This window comes from Juglans microcarpa x Juglans regia, chromosome 5D (genome assembly GCF_004785595.1).
Source record: "Juglans microcarpa x Juglans regia isolate MS1-56 chromosome 5D, Jm3101_v1.0, whole genome shotgun sequence".
Classification (NCBI taxonomy): domain Eukaryota; kingdom Viridiplantae; phylum Streptophyta; class Magnoliopsida; order Fagales; family Juglandaceae; genus Juglans; species Juglans microcarpa x Juglans regia.
Window position 1 is genome coordinate 10,567,283 of NC_054602.1, and position 23,141 is coordinate 10,590,423.

The following is a 23,141-nucleotide window of genomic DNA, read 5'->3' on the forward strand; positions in this document are numbered from 1 at the left end:
TTTATGCTTATTTGTTTTAGGAAACACTCTAAGTCAATATCACAAAGGAAAATTCAGATGCTATGTGAATGTTAGCACAAGTATAGTAGGACTTTTCAAGGGAACACTCATCTATTCCTATACGAAACAATAAAACTCACATTTGAAAAATGAAGAAACAGATGCTTATCAATCAGTACTGAAGTCTCCACATGCGAATTAAACTTGAAATCATTGCTACTGCTAATCAAACTTAAGGGAGAAGAAGAAATTAAAGGAAACAATCAAGAACAAAAAAAAAAAAAAAAAAATAGAGTATATACCGATTAGGGTTAGGGTTAAGGTTAGGGTTTCGAATCTAAACGAATTTCAAAATCAGGTGCAATTTCGAATATAAATCAAGTGATATTTCGAATCTAAAAGAATTTCAAATCTCCCTTTAGGGTTAGGGTTTTTGTTTCCAGTAAACCTCCTCATGTGTATATACTGATTTGGTTTTATTTGGGAACATTGAAATCGTTGGTTGAATAAACACTACCAATGGCCGATTCGGTTTAGGGCATGCGAAGAAGAAGATGAGAATAATCTGAACCTCCCTTCGTGTTTCGTTTTCCTGCACCTCGGTGGGGCAGCTTGTTTCAGCCGAAGAAGATGACCACCCATCGTACCTCCCTACGTGAATCGTCTTCGTAGCTTGCTTGGGAAGCTTGCTGTATTCCGAGAGGGGTTCCATGGTCGTGTACCTTGCTGAGGTGAAACTGAGGGATTCAATCGGGTGAGGGAAAACAAAGGAGGAGGTGGGGTTCGAGTTTCATGACCAGCCGTTTTAGAAGGAGGGATTCAATCGTCTTCGTAGTTTCACGAATTTAGGCGTGTACCGTTTCATGAGATATTATAACGCCGGACGCACCGTTTCACTTAGGCTGACGTGGAATCACGGGTATGCGGGGGTACCCCTCCCGTGTGCAAATAGAATTTTTGATAAAAGAAACTCAACATTTTCTAGGTGTCAACCAAATTAAATGTTCTCAACAACAAATGCCAATGCCCAACAAATGAACTAAAATATATTAAATATTCCAAGTGCCACATTGTCATTCCAACTTTCAAGTTATGCCCGAAAGGACTTTAATTAGAAAAATATTTTTGGACATACATAATATATGAGTACAAGAAAATCATAAACATGCATAGGTGATAGGAGGTTTTAAGTTTTTATACAAAAAAACAAGAGAATTCTGCTCTCAACGAGACATTGTGGCTGAACAGCTGCTCTGACCACCTTAACAGACGTGCATTACATACACACAAAAAAGGACATTTGAGCTTTTTGATCCAATTCATTCATTCTTTTAGCTATCTCATGACTCCCCAATTAGATGAAAAGACACACAACGAAAGATAATCCAAAGAAAGACGAAATTTTCAGAATGAGGTATGGGAAAAGGACGAGATTGCCGGAATTTGTTTAGGACAAGGAATGGAATATTATTCCACAGATTACGTCGAAGCCGGTCTCCATGCAATGTTAAATTTGTTAATATCACTGCAGTCCAAATTAAACTAACAAGAATTGTAAACCTTTTTGTATCATCATCATCATCCACACATGCATTGCACAATGCATGCTTTGCTTCTGTCTCTGTATTTTTTAACGATTTTTTATTACTTTTTAATTTCATGATTTGATAATAATTACGTACTTTCCCAAAATCTGACAAATGCGATAGGTATAATTTGATAATAATTACTTTATCTATATCATTTTTTATAGTAATATTTATTGTATTCAAAATTGTATATGAACAGGGAAAGTTAAAATTAATATAAAAGCTTCCCGGCAGAAAAGGGTAAGAATTAAATGAGGAAAGAGCAAAGACTCGGTCTTTGGGTGTCTATTGGTCAAGACTCGTTTTGTTGTTTCTCGGTTTTCAGCCCCCTTTAATACCCCTAGAGGGAATAATTTCCTGCCGAATTCCAGTTTGTATTTCCAATTTCGGTAAGGTTTGAGGGAGGAGGGAGGGAGGAAGAGTTGAAAGGAGGGGCTTTGATTCCCGAGGTGAAGGCAGATCTGGGTACATCTTCTCCTCTCGGTAGTGTCTGGCTCTTCATGTATTTTCGTATGCATGTACAACCAGAAATAATATTGTTTTAACTGCTAAAGTTTTGGTTGTTGCTTTTACTTTTTGACTTATCTCTTGTCATGTCGTTATTGTTCTTCGTCTATATTTACAGGGAAGATGTTTGTAGGACTCTCTCTGAATTTAATCTGTCATGTCAACTTTTGTGGGAAGTTAATGTGTTTCTCAAACCCTAATTATATCTATATGTCGAATGTTTGGACGCTCTGATGTTTTTAGTGCTATGGATTTTTCTGCCTTGCTATTCTTTCCTTTATCCCATGTCAAATTTTTACTTTCTTTGTATTCCTATGCTTCCTAGATATGGGGCCTAAAAGCTTAGTGTTTCTTGTTATTCACCTGCCTCCATATTATGGTAGATTTAGAGTAGTCATGTGAATTACTCGCATACCCAATCTTTCCCCATGGATAAGGAACCGCGCCAAACTAGCTATGTACCATTTTCCTTGACATGATGTAAAGGCACAACCATTGATAAAAAAAGGCTTAGGACCATTGGATTCTGATTTGGTTAAACTTTTAACCTACACATAGATAGTGAATTTTCAAATCTTCATTAATTAAACAAAAGAAGCTGAACATTCCCAAAACCTGGCTTAGAGAAAAATAAGAAAACAATGAAACAAATGGGAAAAAGAAAAAGAAAAAGGAACGTTTATGTTTATAACTTAAAGAGTCTCAGACAGTTTCTGTTGAGTTCTTAGATACGGATCTTGTTTTAACTAGTTTACAAGTAGTTGACTTTGTTTACAGTGTATATGTGACTGTAGATAGCTTATGGAGTAGTTTTGTTGTCCTATACATATCTTTTGTTGTACTTGTTAGTTAAATATGTTCATCATATAACTGTAGAGCAAGTGCCAATTCTCTTGGGCATAATACCTTCCAATATATTGGAGGAGAATAACTTTTGGAGGTAAACTTATCATGTGATCAAAGTACTCATATTGTTTTAGGTTGCTTCTGTCTAAAATGGAGATATTCTATGGAACACATTTGTCAAGAAGAATATTAAAAATTTACGTAAAGATAGAGTCCTGTCGCTATTTCTAGTAGACGTTCAGTGATAACTATCGAGGATATATTGTTTAAGAGGGCATTGCTTCCTTCTATAATTGTATTTTCTCTACTAAATCTTTTATTCTTTTATCAGATCTGATTCACTGCTACATTAATGAGGGAATTTCCTTACTTTCAACTACCGATAAAAAGAAGTTTCCTTAATTACAACTACTTGAGCTTGTTTTGTTTGTTTAATGCACATGCACATTCAGTACCCAGATATCTTTTAAGTTCATCATGATGCTAGGAATTAATTCCAAGATCTGTGCAATGAGGAATTGCTGCCTTTTTAATACGAGCCTAATTGTTTACATTCCAATGTTCTTGGTTACATGTCATTTAAAGAACAATTTCCTCATTCTCTTCGTCATGAGTTTTTGTTCCATGGAGCATTCTTATATTTCCAGCCTCATGTTCTAGGAAGCTGTAACATGTCTTGTAATTTTCTTTCTTTTTCATGCTATTGACAGCTTCTGGCCTTCTTGTTTTAGATAAATGATAGATGTATCAGCCAAAGAGTGTTCATAATTCAAGCCTAGTCCAAAAAAAACTCGCTAGTTCATGGTCAGCATTTAGATTGTGTTATGGACCCAATCAGTGGAGGAAACGGTCACGACAACGCCAGTCTTGCCTCGAAGCAACGCTTGCGTTGGACACATGAGCTTCATGAACGTTTTGTTGATGCTGTGGCACAACTTGGTGGGCCTGACCGTGAGTCACCTCAACCTTTATATTCCTAATTAGGTTTTGTTGTTCGTTGTCATATTTCTACTAATTCTGAACTGTGACCTTTATTTGGCAAGATGCAGGATTCATCGGGTAAATTAGCCTGGCTATTATTTGGTATTAATAGGGTCTACTACTGCTCATTTTAACTTCTATATCCAGTTTTGTTTTCGTACAATTTTGAATCAGTTTCTAATGCAAGATGCTATAATGCACAAGTGGGAACGCTAGGCTCGTCTTGTAAGTTAAAAGTGAGGGAAAGGATAGGAGAGAAGTAACATTTTTGGCATTCCAAAGTGGGAATATGAAATCAGAACAATTTCTTAAAGATCTAATCCTGTGTATACAAGTTGATTATGAGGAAAATAGGTACCCTAACTCATTTCTAGGTCGTGGTGCTAGGTTGTTAATATAAAATGTAACACCATTGATAGGAAGAATGTGTGAATTGCATAAAAATCTAATCAAATGATCCTAAATTTCTCTTGAATGAGTACCAAAATTTCAATGGATAAACTCACCAAATCCTATGCAAATTATTATTTGTGAATATTGGAATTGTTGTAAATGGTTTTCTTCTTTTTCTTTCTGGGTTCTGTTTCCAGGGGCTACACCCAAAGGTGTCCTCAGAGTAATGGGTGTTCAAGGTCTAACAATATATCATGTCAAAAGCCATTTACAGGTATATAAAAATTGATTCTGTGCTATGCAAAAATTCTTTCTTCCATTTATCTCATTCTTGATTTTTTTTTTTCCAGAATGTTTGGGGATGGGTTTGAGGAATTCTTATGTTAAAATTCATTGTCATCTGTCATTTTTGTTGACTCTGTTTTTGTCATTTTTGTTGACTCTGTTTTTGTGATGCATCCAGAAATACCGGCTTGCAAAATATCTCCCTGACTCGTCATCAGATGGTAGGTTAACCGATTTCTTTTGTTCAATGTTCATTTATTACATCAATGATGGTAACTATGTTCTGATTGACCAGTTTATAGGGCAGGTTCTCTGTGATGATAACCATAAAGAGATGTATGATCAATGATCATAGCTGCCTCACATTATTTTTTTCACTTATTCTTAAATTTTGATGCAAGGGAAAAAAGCTGATAAGAAAGAAACTGGGGATACGCTTTCAAGTTTGGATGGTTCATCGTAAGTACAGCTGCCAGTTTTACCATGTCGTTCCAGTAACGAGTGTGGTCATGCCATAATATACTCATTTAGTAGGTTATTAAACAGTAACAGCTCCCACATTCTGGATGTAAGATTTCCATTTATATCGTCGGAATCATTTATTATTTTCCTTTCCTGTTCAATGTTCTCAAGTGTTCAAGACATAAGGACATAAAATTTTTCAAATTATGATTACATCCGATATCATGTGACTGTCAAAATGGCTTGTTATTTGGCTGCTTGGTATGAGAAAGAATGTGTTCTTCCTTTCTGCAGTGGGATGCAAATAAATGAAGCACTCAAGCTGCAGATGGAGGTGCAGAAGCGACTGCATGAGCAATTAGAGGCATGTTTTCTCTTTGATACTGGTATCAAATTAAGTAGCTTTACTGATTTAGTTTTTCTTTCATCATTACCTTTCTTATCATCCCCTTAATCTAGCTTTTCTAAGGGAAAGAGAGAGCATGTGACCCTATTCTACTCAAGTAAAATTGAGTCAGAGAATGGGACAGGGATGCAATTAGTCTTTTTTTCATTTTTGTTTTTGGTGCCCTAGTGCAATGGGACATGTTGGAGTCTTAATTTGTCAACTCTCACCAAACCTGTATTTTCTGCATATTTTCAAGCATAACAGGTTCAGAGGCAGCTACAGTTACGGATAGAAGCCCAGGGCAAATACTTGAAGAAGATAATCGAGGAGCAACAACGATTTGGAGTTCTTTCAGAAACATCTGGTTCTGGGGTACCAGGTCCAGCATCAGGTGACAATTGCCCAGATTCTGACATTAAGACTGACCCAGCAACCCCTGCCCCAACCTCCGAGGGCCCCCTACAAGACAAGGCCGCCAAGGAACGTGTCCCTGCCAGCCTTTCCATTGATGAATCTTTCTCATCTCACCATGAACCATTGACTCCAGATTCTGGTTGCCATCTCAGTTCCCCAGCTGAGAGTCCCAAAGGCGAAAGGTTGATTAAGAAGCAAAGAGTTCTTGTCGGTGGAGCATATGCTAAACCAGAAATGGTGCTTCCACATCAGATACTTGAATCGAGTTGCATGTCATACCAGCAGCAACACTCCATTTTTCTGTCCAGAGAGCAGTTTGAACCTTCATCAGGTATATCAATCAGGAATGAAGATCACATGGAAAAGTTTGGGCCAAACTGATGTGATACTGCGCAGGCTAATAACATTTTTTGTTGTCTGTAGTTTCTTCAGAGTATATATCTCTAATTTAGTCAAAGAACTCTTTATCACAAATGTACTGGGATGATAATTTCAGCATGGAGACATTTCCATAAGAGATAATGGTTTACTAAATTCAGAGAATTGTTGTAAACAGATGCTGGGATTTGGTTCAATTATCAGGTGCTACTTGTAACATGGACACCCAGATACTTAATAAATGAGATATGAATCCCTTGCCATTCAAATGAAGTGCAGCAAAGGACGGTAGGCATGGCCATGACATTGTACCGTTCTTTTCCTCGGACAAACGAATTGGGGTTTGCAAATTTAATGACTTCATAAAATGCTCATGATGAATTAAAGATCCCAGATTCTCACTTCTTTACTATATTAACTACTTATCTTCCTTCCTTTATATTTAATTTATTATAATTGTGCCTTTTTCGATTCCCAATTCGAAATAACAGTTGGAACACGGCCCAAGTAAAATGACCATTTCGTGGACAGCCGAAGGTGCATTGAGCCGTTTCCTTGACCAACTCCAATGACACTTGGCACATTCGGACATGTAAATCAGGCAGCACAGGATGTAAGGACATGACCAATAAGGCATTAAGATAGTGAGCGAGGGGCATAACGAAATCAAGCTTTGTTTACGAGTCTTTCCTATAATCAGACTAATCAAATAGGCTAATAGAATGTGTACTCCCAAAATGATGTCCAGCTTCCTGCTGCTTTTGACAATGAAATATCCTACTGCTTTTTTTTTAGTAACATAAACTCCTAATGCTAAGAAATCCTTTCCTACCCAACATCCAGAACACTTACATGCTGCATGAAATTTGTCATACATGACCTATTAAACAAATTGTGAGCATGAGAGAGAGTTTTCAACGAAACCAATCTTTCACAAAAAGCCCATGTTTGATGAATGGCACACTGAAATCATAGAACACTCCTGCTTCGATAACCTTCAACAAGAAACCAGAAGGATTACCACCTTGGTCACAGTTACAAACACCATTTCACAGTACAGCAGTCATGAAGAGCGTTGTCTTCGATGGTTCACCCGCTTCAGAAAGCACAGACGTAGTCGTTTGCTTAGAGCTTCTAACTTTTCAAATTTCTCGCTTCTATGCTTCTTTGGAGCAACCACAGTTTTCTTCTTCTTTTCCTCTTTTGTAGAGTCTGACGATTTATGTTCCACGTTCCGAAGAGGTGTTGCATACACCTGAAGAGTCCTCTAAAGGAAAGGCAACTTGCTCATTACAAAGAAGACAAATATCAATAGAACATCTGTTATACAGAGTGAAGAGTGCAGTGGGTGTCTGACATTATCATTCTAAACACTCTACATTCAATATTTCTTCCCACTCAAGGAACTTTTCAGGCATATATGCTAGGCGGGATCCACTGACTGACAGAGCCCTTACAACGTTTGTAGACTTTTATAGTTCTATGGTACAACCCCCACAAAGCTGGCTGTCTGAGCTAGCACCACCTCAACTCCTTCCCTTGCCACTCTGATTAGAAACATTCATTGGCAGTGGCAGCAATACCACCGCAAGGACTTTTATTTAGAGTAGTGATAGGCTAACAACCCATTTACAATTTATAGACAACTTTAAATATAATAATATTTTTTATTAAATTTAAACACATCAAATCAAAAGAAAAAGTCAAAATAATATTATTTTATTACTTACTTGTATACAAGTTGTTATTCAGTGGTAACTTTGTCATTGCCCTTATTTATATGAGTGGAGTTCGAAAAAGAATATAACAATAAGGAAGCAGAGAGCCACAGCAACTATACCCTGACCCATAACTTGACCAGGTCTGGATGCAATTACACCTATAATCTAGATTAAGTTATTACCTATTTTTGATAGGTAAAAAAAACACTGCACGAAAAAGAGAACAAAAATAAGAGTTAAGTTATTACCTAATCCAGGAACCAACTGGATGGCAATCAAGAAAGTTTTAAAAAAATCAAAGGTTGTTGAGGCCAATGCGTAGCAGCATACGCATGAGAGAGAGAGAGAGAGAGAGAGAGAGAGAGAGAGAGACCTGATGACTGTTGTCAACAGCTGTGCAGTCCGCAGAAGATTCTTCATCACTGCCTCCTAAAGATGAGCATCTTCCCCAACTTTCTCTATTTGAGCTTGTATACGAGCAACATTCTTCATTCTGGCCATTGGGCTTATCCTGAAAATTATAACTGCAAAGTTTAAGTGAAACTATACATTGAAATGGAAAACCCAAAATCAACAGTCAAACTAGACCAGGATGTGAGGCCTCCTTGCATGCATCATGTCATGTTTCAGGCTCTCAGTCATTGCTAGGACAAGAAAAAGCACTGGACCAGGATGATTATCCTTACAAGACATGGAATTAAACCCAATAAAAAGCTCAACTTTAACTTCAGTTGAAGTCCAAATTCATTAAGCACGATGCAGTCAAACCAACAAAAGAGTTGCCAAACCATTTTTGTCTCTGATGAAAAATAGATTACACAAACTTCCAAATTTCATAGACGGTATCAAACAAAATCACCTGTAAATTTTCAAGATTGCTAAGTGAATTGTTCTCATTAAGCATGGAGTCCTGCATCATGATAGCAAAGAAATAACTAATAAAACACTCTAACATAAAAAGAAGAAAGAGAGAAGCGAAAAGGTCACAAAACCAACAAAAGAAGGTACATACAACAGTAGTCACTGGTGCAATTTCAGAAAGAAGTTCACCCACAGACTTTGAAGCTGAAGTGCTACGAGGAGCTGAAGATGAACTCCCAGCATTGGTACCCGCAGAATGAAGACCAGTGATTATCTCGTATAAGAGGCTCTAAAGAGAAAGTCGGATGGTTAATCTCTATGGTCAATATCACAATGGATGAAAAATACAGGGAAAGCTGCCAATGCATCTTGGTGACATTGTGGGGGAATAAATGAAATGGAGACTCAAAATAGTAGCTCTCTTCTCTTTTGCTAGACGCCTAAATAGTTGCTCTGAGAACTATCGATAGTAATGCTATACTTGCATGAGGTGTAATATGAGCCAATTCTATAGGCACGATGTGAAAAACTAATATGGTGCAGCAGACAATGCAAACACAGTTTAATATTAAATATGATCGAGAAGCCAGATTGACAATTTGACATTTTAATTTTTAACCGATCTCATCACTGAATGATCACAAGTAATACTTTTTGTCCATTTTCTATTCAATAGTGATGATCGGCAGATACTCTGTGATATGCTATTAAAGCTCTGAGCGCTGCCAGAAAATGCAATTTCCTCTTCTAATGCAAAAAAAAAAAAAAAAAAAAAAAAAAAAAAAAAAAAAAAAAAGAAGAAAAAAAAAAGAAGAAGAAAGAACAGACAACATAAAATTTATCAAATCAGGGTATCAAAATTGAAGATAATGACCAAATGTAAGAAGAGAAAAAGTTTCTAATCACCCAGTACGTTAAACACATCCCCCCCCCCCCAAATCCAAAGCTGACCAAGCAGAACAAAGGAAAACTAAGTGACGCACTTAACCTTCAATTTCTTCCTTTCAGTTTACCAGGATGCCCTATCACCACAGATTCGAGCTACTATTTATTGATGCCATAAGCAGGAGCATAGAGATGATATAGAAAAAGCTAGCATATGCAATACTAACATTAAGCAGTTAAAAACAGCATTTGACTGGAAAATCACCTCATTCATACCAGCAGTGGCCTTCAAATCCTCCAAATCATAATATTTCTCTAGCTTACTTGATTGAGCAGCAGAAATTTGAGGGGGGTGAAGGACATTGTAGAAGAAAATGGAAACAGAATCATAATAGAACTGTGGTCGTGAAGAGTTGTGATCGCCATCAAATTTTATAATATTTTTATCCCCCTACAAGGAATCAAAGATATGGTCAACTGCATCACAAATATGAGAATTGAAATTTTTTATTTCAGCAGAGAAAAATATCTTTGTAATAAGGCAATACCGCATAGGACTTAAAGATGAGGTCAGAGTGATGGGGTTGAATGAATTTGTCATCATTGGCGTGTCCAAATAAAGCAGGAATGTATGTTTTGGGTGCAACCTGCTAAAGTTACAGGTTAAACTAAAGGTTTAATGAGTCTATTCTACAAATTTCAACCCAATAAAGTAAAAATCATAGAAGTACCTGTAAACAATTAAGATTCATAATATCAAACTTTGCCCTCCTTTCAATTACCCGTCGCATATACTGTACAGCCATCTTAACCTGATTGGAGAGAAGAAAAACAAATCCTGTGAATTAAAATATCTAGAAACATTCTAGATCAACTTCTAAAAGCAGACAGTAAAAAAAAAAAAATGGAAGTCTAGCTATATGACACATTCCCACTAGTGCAGAGGTTAATATGCACACAGAAAACCAGTGAAAAGCAAATATTACAAAAAAAAAAAAAAAAAAAAAAGGTTGTATTGATAATATTGCACATCAATTCATGTAGCCAAACCCTCATAAGCTACATATACCATATTTTGAGGGTAAAGGACAGATTATGGCATTTACAAACTATGGTTTCAGATGTGTATGTGAAAAGAGAGACAGAGATTTTACAGTAAATTTAGGAAGCCGAATTTTGTACACATCCACAAGTTCCATCATTAGATCATACAAGTTTGAAAAGGCACTATCCAACACCATTCCAGCTATAGAGGGGTCTTCTGCTCCATAAAGAAGGCTGCATCACATTGCAGGAAAGCTGATAGTTAGTTGTGTCGGGAGAAGATGAAAAAACTATACACGATTCCATTATTCAGTATCTCATATCTCTTCCTAAGAGGTGTTGCTCTTGTATATGTCCCGTGTACAACTTCGCCTATTTTAATAAAATTCTTACTTACTGATAAAAAAAAAAAAAAAAAACTCTTACTAACAGATACAAATTCAAAGCATCTTAGACCATCAGGCTGATTAGCATTTCCAACATGATATCAGGCAGAGAAAACCTACCGACTTTATTTATTTTAACTCTTTTTTTTTTTTTTATGTCGGGGAACCTCTCCAAGACAAGGCCCTTCGGACCCACCCCTGCAGAGTAAACCTCAGTCCCGTGTACCACACCCTTGGAAGTTTCCCTACACGGAACTGGTTAAATCGCTGGCTTTTCACCAGGGGGTGTGACCCCAAAGGATTGTTTGCACCCATGAGGTGTTGAACCTTGGACCTTGAAGGGAGTAATATCCCAAGACCAAAGCCTTCACCACTTGGGCCAACCTCTTGGAGTTTAATATTTGAACTCTTAAAAAAGCAGTAACCCGTAAAGACCTACAAGAGCCTAACTCATGATAAGTAGGGAAAGACAAGTACCTAGTGACTGCCCCCATGGATCGTCCCCAAAGACCTATCCGGGATATTTGTTTGTTGCTTCTTAAATATGAAACTACAACCTTCAGGTCATCTCTCTGACACATGAAATAAATTTATAAGCTTCAAACTACAGGAATTCAAGTAAACATTGAATGCCTTTAAAGAGGCAACGTACCTCATGCCAACCAAGGCTGACATAGTCACCATCAGATAAGCCCGAACCCGAAAAATCAAGAGTAAAAAGGGTAATGTATGATGGAAGAAGAATTACGGCAGCCTCATTTGCGTCTGCCCTACATCCACTGCATCATAGCCCACATGAGCAAAACAAGTAATTTCTTAAATCCTAGTATGTGAAGCACTCGTCAATGATAAGATAGTCTTCCAGATACCTAACAGGAAATACTAATTAGCATGTGGCAACAAAGACTTTCCAGGAAATTAGTTAAGGCTTATCATTTTAGCTCTCAACAATCCATATTTATGACTGCAATACACAGAAATATTCCATACCTGTTTCCATGGCAGTATATGACACAAGGAAGAGGAGTATCTTCAGGGAATGGCGAAGGTAGATAATGACTACATAGCAAAGTATGGCCTCTTGTATTCTTAAGCTGAAAATATTCAAAAACCGATAATCTATCAGCATCAGAATTAATCATCCAAAGGTATTGCTGCAAATTAATAAAGGATATTATGGACTGCAACATTCTGGTGACTGATTCCATACTTGCCTCCAAGTCTTCTCGTTTGTACGTTCTTCCTGCAAGAGTGAAGTCCTTTTCCCAAAGATACTGATCTGGGTTGTACTCTGCCCTGTATATCCAGCATTTTAGATACAGAGAGCACTAATACCTATAGAAAAGCCCAGGAAAAAAGAGCAGGATTTGCAATATTTATCATACCACGATATCAAATTTTAAACAATTGGCCAAGTGAAACCTTTTCAATTAAGGTTGTAAGAAACTCATTTTGACTACACGAGCTTGGGCATCCCAAAATAAGAAGCCTAATATGCCCGATATAACACTCGCAAGCCATTTCATTATTTCATTTCCTAATATATTCATTTATCCCCAAATGAACTTGTGAAAGCCTACTAATTACCAGTTGGTTTGATGCTATGAGATCAATACTAAAAAATGGTTTATATGATTGTGAAATTTGAGGCACTGATTGCTCCAACCAAGAGATACTCACTCGACCCATGGGATGAGGGTTGGGGATAGGGGCATTTTGTAGTCAACTTAAAGAAAGAAAAAGGATGTTTACTTCATAAAATCTTTGTTATTGATGAAGCAACTGCTTATTCACTAACAACGGTCCATGCATAACAATTTCATGTACGATGTCTTTTCCTAGAAAACTATGCAAACCCTGAATATACAACTCATGCAAGATAGAAAAATGATAATAGAATAACGGTCAGGCTGTCATTTGATAAAAACAGAACAGGATATAATATAAGGTAACTTGACATCCTAAGTGAGTATGAAGTGGTAGTTAATTTAAACTTCCAGTTTAAAATAGAGAACGAAAAGCCTCTAGCAAGCACGAGTTGGTGTTAAAAAGGAGGTACTAAGAGTTGTTAACGTGCGGTAGTTGGAGCTAAGAGGGTATTACTTTGCACCAGTGTTCAGATACCAGCACAGCACTATAATCCTAAAAAAAAGTAGAAGTTGTGGAGAATAATTTCCAGGACCACGATTAAGCACAACATGAACGACAAGTGAAGTTGAAACACTGGTGAAGTGGAGGAAAAGCATAGACATACTATACCTGGGAGGGCGAATGACAAAATTAATGAATTGTTCAATCATCTTGCTTCCGAACGTCCCTCATGAGAATACAACTGCGTCGGAGTTTTCCGCGACAAAAAAAAAAGATTTCAGCTCAAATATTCCAGTCGTGTACCGAGCTTGCCAACCCCGAGCGACCGAAATTGCAACCACCCACCAAAAAACGAAGAGCTTGAAGGAGACAGCGAAAGAAAAATATGAAAAGAAGACTGTTCAAAGCATTCCCAGATCCAATGCTGGAAGCGCAGCTGAAAATTAATGAAATTTCAGAACTTGCTAAAAGAACAAGACTGCGGAGAACTCCAATGAAAAGTATGCGCAGAAAGAAAACGACAGAAACAACAAAGACCCAAAAAAGGAATAAGAAAAATAAAATCGAAAAACAACTTCATGGGGTCCCCTCTTCCACCATTTTCAGATCTCGAACCCAAAACCCACATAAAATTCTGCAACTTAGAAGTCATTACATTGTCTGTTTATGTGGTCTGACAAAACGAATTATAAAAAACCACATGGAACAATGAAAATCACCGGAAACAAATGCTGGAAAAAAAAAGAAAAAAAAAAAGAAAAGAAAAGAAAGAAGCTACTTTATTTCCCGGCCCGAGAATATAACCTGAAAAGAAAAATAAATTTCTTGCGATTTCCGAAGAACCAAAAGGCAAAAGCTACCCAAATAAACAGATTATAACTCTAACAATAACAATTACAAGAATAATATCTTTGTTACTTTTTCTCGCCGGATTGGAGCTGGGACTTGGGAAGCTGGGAATGGAAGAAGAACGCGTGGACAGAGAGCACCAGCTAATAAGACGGCCCCTTCTCTTTCTTCCTCTTTTTTTTTGTTTTATTTTTTTATTTTATGGGGTTCAAAAAATAGTAGTTCTACGCACGCCACGACAAAAATCCCAAGAAAAAGGCCAAAACTTTTTTTTTTTTTTTTTAATTTTTCCTTTAAAGGAAAAATATATAAAGTTAAACGAGCTTTAAAAAAAATATTAATTAAGTAGGAATAAAATAAAACCCAAATTATCTTTGACATGATGTAGAGACCACTTGGGTCATTCTGAATAATAGCCATGAAAAAGAAGGCCTCGACATCTCTGTATCAAATTATCTGTTTCAACATCAGTAAAGTTCGTTTATTACACCTCCCTTTTCTCTAAAATCATTAACAGAATTTGACCCTCATCATCCTCTCCGAGTAACGTTATTCACCATTTCAATTATCATCATCATTTCATCATTCCACAATATAATATTAGATTATTCGATACTATTTATTATATTTTACTTGTAAATCTATCATTTAATAACATATCATAAAATACTGAGAAGATGATAAAAAAAAAAAATAATGAATATATTTACTCGCCGGGAAAAGGCCTTGCCTGGCATTTAGGAATGTTGGTAGCACTTGCTAACGGAACTAAATTCTAAATAATGCATTTAATGGTAAGAAAGAAGAGTCCACAAATAGCTTTGGTTATTGTAGTTTCATCCATCAATTCATTCTAGTGCTATTTATTACCGATCACGCTCATCTCCTCATGAATCCATACTTTACCATCTTGCTTCTAATTTCCAGAATGAGACCCTTTTTGCTTTATATCATTACCTTGCCCTGGATAATCATAATCCACTTTGTTTAAAATGTTATATTGTTTGAAAATCACTCGATACGAGCTATTGCTCTCGTGAAACCTATAAACATCGTAATAAGCCTCAAGTGCCCACAATATACCAAAAAAGGAAAAGAAGAAGAAGATGAAGATGAAGAAGAAGAAGAAGAAGAAGTAGAGTGTTTAGTTTAGGCTTGCTTGCCAAGATCTCCTTGATGGCACCTATCCCGGCTATTAAGGTTTCAAAGAGAATGAAATATCTGCTCCAAACAAGTAACATTGGCAATTGGCATATTTACAAAGATGCATATCTTCTCATTATCGGGGCTTAGCTTTCAATAAAAGCATCCAGGTAGAGGTATATACAGTGAATGCATTCAAGTTGTCATCTCAATAGTTAGATAAATCAAGACATGCAATGAAGCAGGGAGATCCTAGCACTTGAACCAATTGCAAGTCATGATCTCTTCTATAGAACGGGAAGCAGTGGAATCAAATAATCTGACATTAATCTTGCTTGGTTCTTCAATTAGCAATTCTGTCTATCTCCTTTGTTGAGATAGGATGCCTCATCCCTGGCACAAAGAAGGTTCCTACTCAATGTTGGCCTTGCAAAGTCTTCACCAAGATCTCCAATTTATTACAACAAATGACTGCATGCAGACGGGGATGTCATCTTTAGTAACTTAGCTTTGGTTTACCATCGTTCCCAACTTTGCAGAATGCTAAATGTTCATTCTAACTTATAACCTACATTCATGGAAGACTCGGAAAAGGAGAAAATGGAATGAGGTGGTTTAGAACAGTTGAACCAACAATAGCTAGTAAAGAAAATGTATTTTTTCTGTTTCTGGGGTGGGGATGGAAGGCGGATGATACTGGGGTGTTGGGTCGTTACTAGTACTAGCATTCAAAACTTCTCTAGGCTACTACTTGGTTTCACTATGCCCTGAAGCTTCCACCCACCAAGTCCTGCCAATGCAAATGCCTGCGTATATCAAACAGAGTTACAGAAAGAGTGAGACATGTGGGAAAGAATTTTTTTTTTTTATATGGGCCGGCTAAAGAAAAGCTGATCATATCTACTCTAGAACTTTTATTAAACAGTGCCGAAGCCCTGTTCATTTAAAGACATCTGAGCAGAACAATTAAGAACAAAAAAAAGTTGAATGAATAAATCCATTTTAAAAAATAGGTTATGTAATGAATTGAAGCCTGCAACATTTCTAAGGACATGAATGGAGGAGCGCTTCTGGAAGTTTTTTAAGGCATCCTTTTCAGCCATGTACTTCCATCTCCAGGTGTAAGGTTTTCGCAGAAAGTCAACCTCAAGCTCAAATTCATAAACTCCAACAAATCAACCGAAGAAGAAGAAAGTAGCCTCTTGCTCATTACCCCATTACCTTCTACACTTTCCACCCCTTGTATCCTCTCCCTACTCCCACAGTCCCCCTGTCTAACCTACCCCCTTGAGCTCATATCAGCCTCGTTTGTTTCCTCTCATCTCCAATTCATTGGCATTGGTGTTCAATGAGTTTTTCCTCAGATCCAAATTTTCTCTAAGATGTAATCTTTATGGTGGCGTGTCATATTCAGATTTGTGAGATGGCACCGATACTTTGGGTAAAATTCAACATCTTCAATATTGAGTGACTGATTCCGGGCTTTGGGAGTCTACTACGGATGCAATGTTGTGGTGTTACTTTTCTTCTTTGGTGTGGACATTTAAGGGCCACTCTACCTTGATTTTAGAACTCATTCATTCACTGCATGCAAAAACCCATCCTACTAATAACCTCACATTTCTCAAAAAATGCCATTGTAAGGCAAACAGATTTGAGGCCTAAAGGTCTAATTGAGCCTTTTAAGAGTTATAGTTCACCATTTTCATTTAGCCCCCGTTTAGAAGTGAGATAAGAAGAGATGGTTTTAAATAAAAGTTAAAAGTTGAATAGAATATTGTTATAATATTATTTTTTAATATTATTATGTTTTGGGATTTGAAAAAGTTAAATTGTTTATTGTATTTTGTGTGGGAATTTGAGAAAGTTGTAATGATGTGATGAGATGAGATAAGTTGAGATGGTTTCTCAACCCAAATGGGGCTTAAGGATTTCATTTCCTTATTTTAAAATTTTAGAACCTTGATGTGAGTGCTTTTACATCCAATGTACATAGGCACGCTAGGGGAATAATTAACTCATTCATTTCAGTCAAAAAACTCATTCTTTAATTAAACACAAAATGAAACAACCATACAACTTCCTCAAAAATATATTCATCAACAAAAAGAAGCCAAACCTCTTCCCAAGTTTTCCCAGTAGCTTCAAGCAAAGCAGCATTGCATGTCTTCAATTCTACAGAGGCACCTGTGAACATTGAGGCAGCCTCTTCCCATCCTCTATTATGTCCCATACACCTATATTATTACTAGATAATCAAACATCAAATTTATGCTTAATAATGATAGAGTATAAAGATATATTTGACACTTTCCAGAGTTACCCTCGATATGCATTGTTGATCTACTTCCTAACAATTTAGCTTTTGAGCTAGATGGGTCCTAATAAGGTTCAATGAGGATAAACATCATGTCAAGGACCATATTTCTGAACATTTTACCATCTTTGGCTCTTTTCCTCGGTAAAGAGATCATAGTACTTATGAAAAAATTGATTATACCATACATTTAAATTTCCTGAATCATGTACTTGGTGCAAAATCAAGATCTAAGAAGAGCAGAGAGTTAAAGCGTCTTACTTGGACAATCAACTATAATGCTAAGGGAGGTAGTTCAAGTCAAGAGAGGACCAAAGGGAAGATAGAACTAATTGTATATTTTTAGTATGCCTGTTCGGAGTTTACAAGTATTGAGGAGTGTGTTGAGGAATTTACAGCGGGGTAAAACCTGGTTTGGTGGGATAGGCATTGGTGCATTGGTGGTGGTTTGGGTCAGGCGCGTCTTTGGGCTTGGGCTTGGGCTTGGGCTAGGGCTTTGTTAGGTTCATTTTCCTAGATGGGCGTAATGTTCCTTGTATCTATTTCTGCACCCCAACTAGGTGTTTTTCTCTTGTATACATCCAGTGTACTTGGGATGTGTACTTGGCTACACCTATTGGTATTAATAAACTTTTACTTATCATAAAAAAAAAATTCCTGAAAGCATATTACCAAAAACAGAAAGAAAGGCCATGTATAGTTCATCTTTTGAACTCCAAACTTGCCTGAAAGATTCTCACTTTAAACCGCCAAACAGGAGTGGATAAAATTTTAGCCAGCATTAAATACAAACTGTAGATATTTTAAACGTGCATTCAATATTCCAAGTAAATGAATCCAAATCTAACTATTATGTCCACAGTGAAACTTGAAGAATCAATCCAGCCTGTACAATGGAGCTATGTCCATAAAGCTTGAATCGACACCATTATAAGCTGTAAGATACAATGAATTTGGTCACCATGAGGGTGTTGTCGTAGGAACTTCCGTGAAATCTCCTTTTGGATGTAGGATTTTAATTCATAAAACCTAGCACATGCCATTCTATCGTGTCAATACACAACCCAACAAGTGAAAAATCAACTCAAGGTTTGTTAAGATCTCCTGATGTTGTCCAGTCAATGAAAATGCTCTTATGTGAGCCAAACAAGTTAAAAGAAAGAAAAAAAATCGACTTTGATCAGCATGTATGCTTTAATATATATGTTTTAATATATGCGATCGATGTTTTCCTTCAGTTATGCTTTGAGGGTCTTCCTACAGTTATGCTTTGGCGTAGGAGGTAATTCAATTATAATTGAGTGCTCCCGGGAACTAACTATGAAGGGAGCTCGTCATAGCTGCTTCCACATGCAAACTTGAACAGACTCACTGGTCGTTATGAGTTTTACGGAAATCAGAACGAAACACTCCTAAACACGATGCAATTACAAAACGAATGAATACATTTCTGGGTCAAACAATTTCACTAAATATAATGAAGAAGTTCATAAAGTGAGCAGAACTCACATTATCGTAAGTATCTCATCCCTTGAATATCTACAGATAGTCTGCTGAAGATGCTCAGCAGTCTGCCCATCCATTGCAGCAATGGAATAAAAGCTTGAAATAAAACGCACCTCAGCATCAAGAAATCCTGGGGCTTGTTCCTGCATTATCTTAAGCGTCTCCCGCGTTCGCACTGCATCACTGCACCAATTCACCGAGTAAGAACTCCAAAACTAGAAAATCAAAGTTCAGAAGTCATTTAATATGATAATGTAAGAGAAAATAAAAATAAAAGGCTGCAGGAAAAGAGGAAATCCTAACCTAGAAAGAATGAGTTGAGGGATCCAACCCAACTGTTGGAGCTTGTAAGAAACTATGACAGCATCGGCTTGTCCAGCTTTACTCAGAGGGCGGTCATGATCTGTGAATGGAAGAGTAAGTCTCAGTCCGATTCTAGTCTCGAATACCAGAACCCGTAGGAACTTAAAAAACGAACAAAGAGCTACCTCGCAGGGAAGGACGTTCCCAGGAACTCTCGGCATGACGAAGCAGAATGAGGCGACGAGCAACAGATTTCGATTCGGATTCCGATTCCGATGGCGACGGAGCTTGGCCTTCCACTGGCTCGGTTGCCAGAGATGCTCGAGCGAGCAATCTAATGCTAGGGTACCTTCTTCTTCTTCTTCTGAAACGGATGATTGAAGCTTTGGGCCGCCAAACGGGGAAGGTTGAAATTAGAGAAGTGGAAATGGGTTCTACTATACCTATATTACAAACTGCTAAAACGGCATTCATACTGATACAAGCAGAAAGCAAGCGGCTATGGAGTTGTACTGCTTTCAGCAAATTTCAGAGACACAATAGTGAATAGAGCTCTGCTTCTTCCTCTTCCTTAGCCTCCTTCTAATCCAACTTTCACAGACCAGACACCAGAGATTTCTCAAACGACGGTGAATTTGTGTGGGGAATGTCATTGGGCCTGCCCGGCAAGTTCATCAGGTAATTGGGCCTGCCCGCTAGAATTTGAGCATCTCTATTCATTAAAAAAAAAAACAAAAACAGTTACAGAGTAATTTTATTTTTTATTTTAAATTTGGCATTTTAATTATATCAACTGATATATATATATATATATATTTAAGTGATCTCAAAATTCAAATATTTAAATAAAATTTATTTAAAATAGACACATCAACTAATGTGATCGGTGATGATAAAATCCAAGATGTAAATCACTATTTCTCGTAATTATTTTTTAAAATCGAAACCCAATAAAACAAATAAATCTTTAAATACTAATCCTCTATATGGCACGATTTTATTACAATCCCAACTTGTAGATATTTTTCTTGGATTAAAAGACAATAAATTCCCTATATTTAATAGGAGGGGATGGTGTTAAGAAGCAGTTTTTTTTCTTTTTATTTTATGGTGTTAAGAAGGAAACTCGTTTGTTTTCGCAGATGAGATAAGATGAGTTGAGATAAAAAATGAAAATTGAATAAAATATTGTCATAAAATATATTTTTAATATTATTTTTTATTTGAGATTTAAAAAAGTTGAATTGTTTATACTATTTTGCGTGAGAATTTGAAAAAGTTATAATGATTAGATGAGATGAGTTGATAAGTTTTATGAAAACAAACGATAGTGTATAAATTGGACATTTGTTTACTGCTAAATTTGTAGTATATTATTGATTCTTCTTGGCATGTCTCTACTAATGGGGAGCGATTGTGAACTACATACACCTAGTCTTCTCAGTGGAATAGGATCTCTTCTTTGGCATGCTCATCTTTGGTACAGTCTTCATCTGAACTCTCCACAATTTGCTTGAGAAGGCTTTCTTCTTCTGCTTCAAGTTGGTGCATGCATTGCTCATAGGCAGCCACCAATTCTGGATTGAAGATGAAGTCCTCATTGCATTCACTTCTAGTCCCATGAATTGGTAAAGAATAGCTACCAAACTTTGGGGTGATATAGGATGCAGGTGAGGAGACTTGACCCCCAATATGCAGCCACTCCCTAGGACTTAAATTTGCTGGGAATTCAAAGGTTAGAGGGATTCTCAGTAATTCTAGTCCCTTGGCAAGAGCCTTTCTTTTCAATCCTTTCTCAGAGATGCTATGAGAACTTGGGATCACTTCTTGGTTTTCTTGACCTGGACTTGAGCTGGAGCAGTTAGAACTTTGCATTACCTCCTTGGTTTCTGTTTCTGATCTCAAGAAATTCTTAGTAGTATTCTCATGCACCAAAGCTTCATCCTGTAAGAATGATTGTTTCATTTCCTGCAAACTAGACTCTTCTTTACCCTCAGCATGGTGAGACATATTCAATGAAGTCTTGGAACCAAGAAAGTGCGTGTTGATGCCTGAACTGTAATCCTTGCCATCGAGCCATCTTTGCTGCACACCAGACCCTATAGTTTCTAGCATTGCTTCATACTCCTCCATTGTGTGGACACTCTTGCTGCGGGCCATACCCTTATAACTCCAATAAGATTTATCTTCTTTCATATCATCAGGAATCTCCATGGCAATGGAAGACACTCCATGCTCTGGAAACCAATGACAACTTTTAGACCACCTCGCGGCAAGATCAATATCAATGGATTCGACTACTTCTGGGGCTGGTTTTGCATGTATTACCACTCCTTGATCTAGACTTGCCATAATCTCCCGGGTGTTCATAGTCTCAATTCTAGCAGGTCCAATATCCGGTTTGGAACATGAGTTTGAATTGGAATCCCGAGAATGGAGTTTGTTGACTACCATGTTAGCAGCGCGGACAAGAGCAAGATAGTGGTCGCCTCCATCACAGGAGAAGTTTAATTCCTCCAGCTCAGGAACGCCAATGGCTGTCCTCTTCAAACTCGGGTTTTGCCCTTCATTGGAGTCGCAAGAAAGAAGGATTGACCTGGCCACGAATTTTGAAGATATGCATCCCATTTTAAAGGGTAGAACCCTGTATATCTAAGCAACTGGATCAAGGGAAATAGGACAGGTAGATACATGAAAGAAGGACTCAGTAACTGGGCATGCTTAGAAATGTGGAAAATAGGAACAGAGATCGTAGTGATGAATCCGTAACATGAAGTCTTGAATCTGCAAACAAGTTTTATAAAGAAAATTATGTTGGGAACCAGGAACATCATATGAACTTCCCTGCATGTTGGGAAAACTAGGACGAAAAAACCTGTATCTATAAATGCTATGGAAGTATTAACCTCTTACCAATGATTTTCTGAGCAGAAATTGATGCCCAGACACCAAAAATTAAATCCCAAATCAACTTGCAAATTAAAAGGAGACTGAGAAATGCGTACAAAGGTGTACAGTGCCCCATATTTATATATAAATGAGGGACGAGACTCTTTGGGAGGGTAACAGACAGATTCAAGCCTCTGAGGCATATATTAGGAGTTTTCAGCCATTCTTGATCTTAGAACAAGCTGGCATTACACTTACACTCTAAAAAACACTTTTTTACATGCGTTAGATGTAATACATTTTTTTTTTCTAACAGATTAACATAGAACTTCGAAACTACAAGATTTTAGAGACTCCCCTAATGATTGGCTCTCATTTAGTGTTTGAACTTTGGAGCTGTTTGTGAATTGGGAACAAAATACACCGAGAAGAGGAGAGGAGTGAGTGGATGTAGATGTAAAAGTTTGGTTAGGACTAGGTGATTAAGTTGATAAGTTTGGATAGGATTAAGTGACTAAAATGATAGAGTTTATCCTATCATTAAGTTGGTAATTTTGGATGAATGTAAATTATTTATTGACTTTATCTATAACAATATTAAATTTATCTAGGAGGTATTAGAGATTGTTTACATAAGTAATAAGTGTGAAAATCGAATATCAAGAAATTTGCACTTATTCAGAGAAGAGGTTGAACTGAAACTAGTTTCTACAGTGAAGAGTTATCGCGAAATGTCAGTATTCCGTCAGAAGATGTCTTCGTGACCGTCAGCAAGAGTTTTACTGGAACTAAAACTTTTTTCAGATTACTTATTTAAAGGATTCTACTGGTTATGATCTGTAAGAATTCAAATCTAGATATTTTCTAGAACACTTTACAGTGCATATTTTGATGAGAAAATTC

The 23,141-nt window shown here is 37.0% G+C and overlaps 3 protein-coding genes across 12 annotated transcripts; 1 reads left to right on the forward strand and 2 right to left on the reverse strand.

The window, feature by feature from the left end:
* Positions 1–1,803: 1,803 nt before the first annotated feature.
* On the forward strand, positions 1,804–6,512 carry LOC121265019 (myb family transcription factor PHL7-like). 5 transcript variants are annotated; one of them, XM_041168447.1, is made up of 7 exons: positions 1,804–2,072; positions 3,674–3,893; positions 4,514–4,590; positions 4,780–4,822; positions 5,012–5,060; positions 5,358–5,427; positions 5,716–6,512. In XM_041168447.1, the coding sequence occupies exons 2-7, from the start codon at positions 3,767–3,769 to the stop codon at positions 6,244–6,246; spliced, it is 897 nt and encodes a 298-aa protein (XP_041024381.1). In that variant the 5' UTR covers positions 1,804–2,072; positions 3,674–3,766; the 3' UTR covers positions 6,247–6,512. The 5 variants fall into 5 exon arrangements, with proteins under 5 accessions (XP_041024381.1, XP_041024380.1, XP_041024377.1 ...); XM_041168446.1 differs by having other exon boundaries at positions 3,685–3,893; positions 5,003–5,060; XM_041168443.1 differs by having other exon boundaries at positions 1,805–2,072; positions 5,003–5,060.
* Positions 6,513–6,901: 389 nt separating this feature from the next.
* Positions 6,902–14,298, reverse strand: LOC121265017. 4 transcript variants are annotated; one of them, XM_041168437.1, is made up of 14 exons: positions 14,150–14,298; positions 13,400–13,667; positions 12,355–12,436; positions 12,131–12,234; positions 11,793–11,919; positions 11,618–11,712; positions 10,865–10,988; positions 10,442–10,522; positions 10,259–10,357; positions 9,976–10,161; positions 8,977–9,114; positions 8,824–8,874; positions 8,338–8,475; positions 6,902–7,510 (listed from the first exon to the last, which is right to left on the reverse strand). In XM_041168437.1, exons 2-14 carry the CDS (start codon positions 13,438–13,440, stop codon positions 7,307–7,309), a joined length of 1,470 nt encoding a protein of 489 aa, XP_041024371.1. In that variant the 5' UTR covers positions 13,441–13,667; positions 14,150–14,298; the 3' UTR covers positions 6,902–7,306. The 4 variants fall into 4 exon arrangements, with proteins under 4 accessions (XP_041024371.1, XP_041024370.1, XP_041024372.1 ...); XM_041168436.1 differs by having other exon boundaries at positions 13,400–14,035; positions 14,150–14,296; XM_041168438.1 differs by having other exon boundaries at positions 14,036–14,171.
* A 1,037-nt stretch (positions 14,299–15,335) lies between these two features.
* On the reverse strand, positions 15,336–19,972 carry LOC121265020 (uncharacterized protein At3g52155, chloroplastic). 3 transcript variants are annotated; one of them, XM_041168448.1, is made up of 5 exons: positions 19,535–19,970; positions 19,350–19,449; positions 19,050–19,229; positions 17,343–17,460; positions 15,336–16,029 (listed from the first exon to the last, which is right to left on the reverse strand). In XM_041168448.1, exons 1-5 carry the CDS (start codon positions 19,821–19,823, stop codon positions 15,952–15,954), a joined length of 765 nt encoding a protein of 254 aa, XP_041024382.1. In that variant the 5' UTR covers positions 19,824–19,970; the 3' UTR covers positions 15,336–15,951. The 3 variants fall into 3 exon arrangements, with proteins under 3 accessions (XP_041024382.1, XP_041024384.1, XP_041024383.1); XM_041168450.1 differs by lacking the exon at positions 17,343–17,460 and having other exon boundaries at positions 19,535–19,971; XM_041168449.1 differs by lacking the exons at positions 15,336–16,029; positions 17,343–17,460 and adding an exon at positions 17,999–18,569 and having other exon boundaries at positions 19,535–19,972.
* Between the last annotated feature and the right edge of the window lie 3,169 nt (positions 19,973–23,141).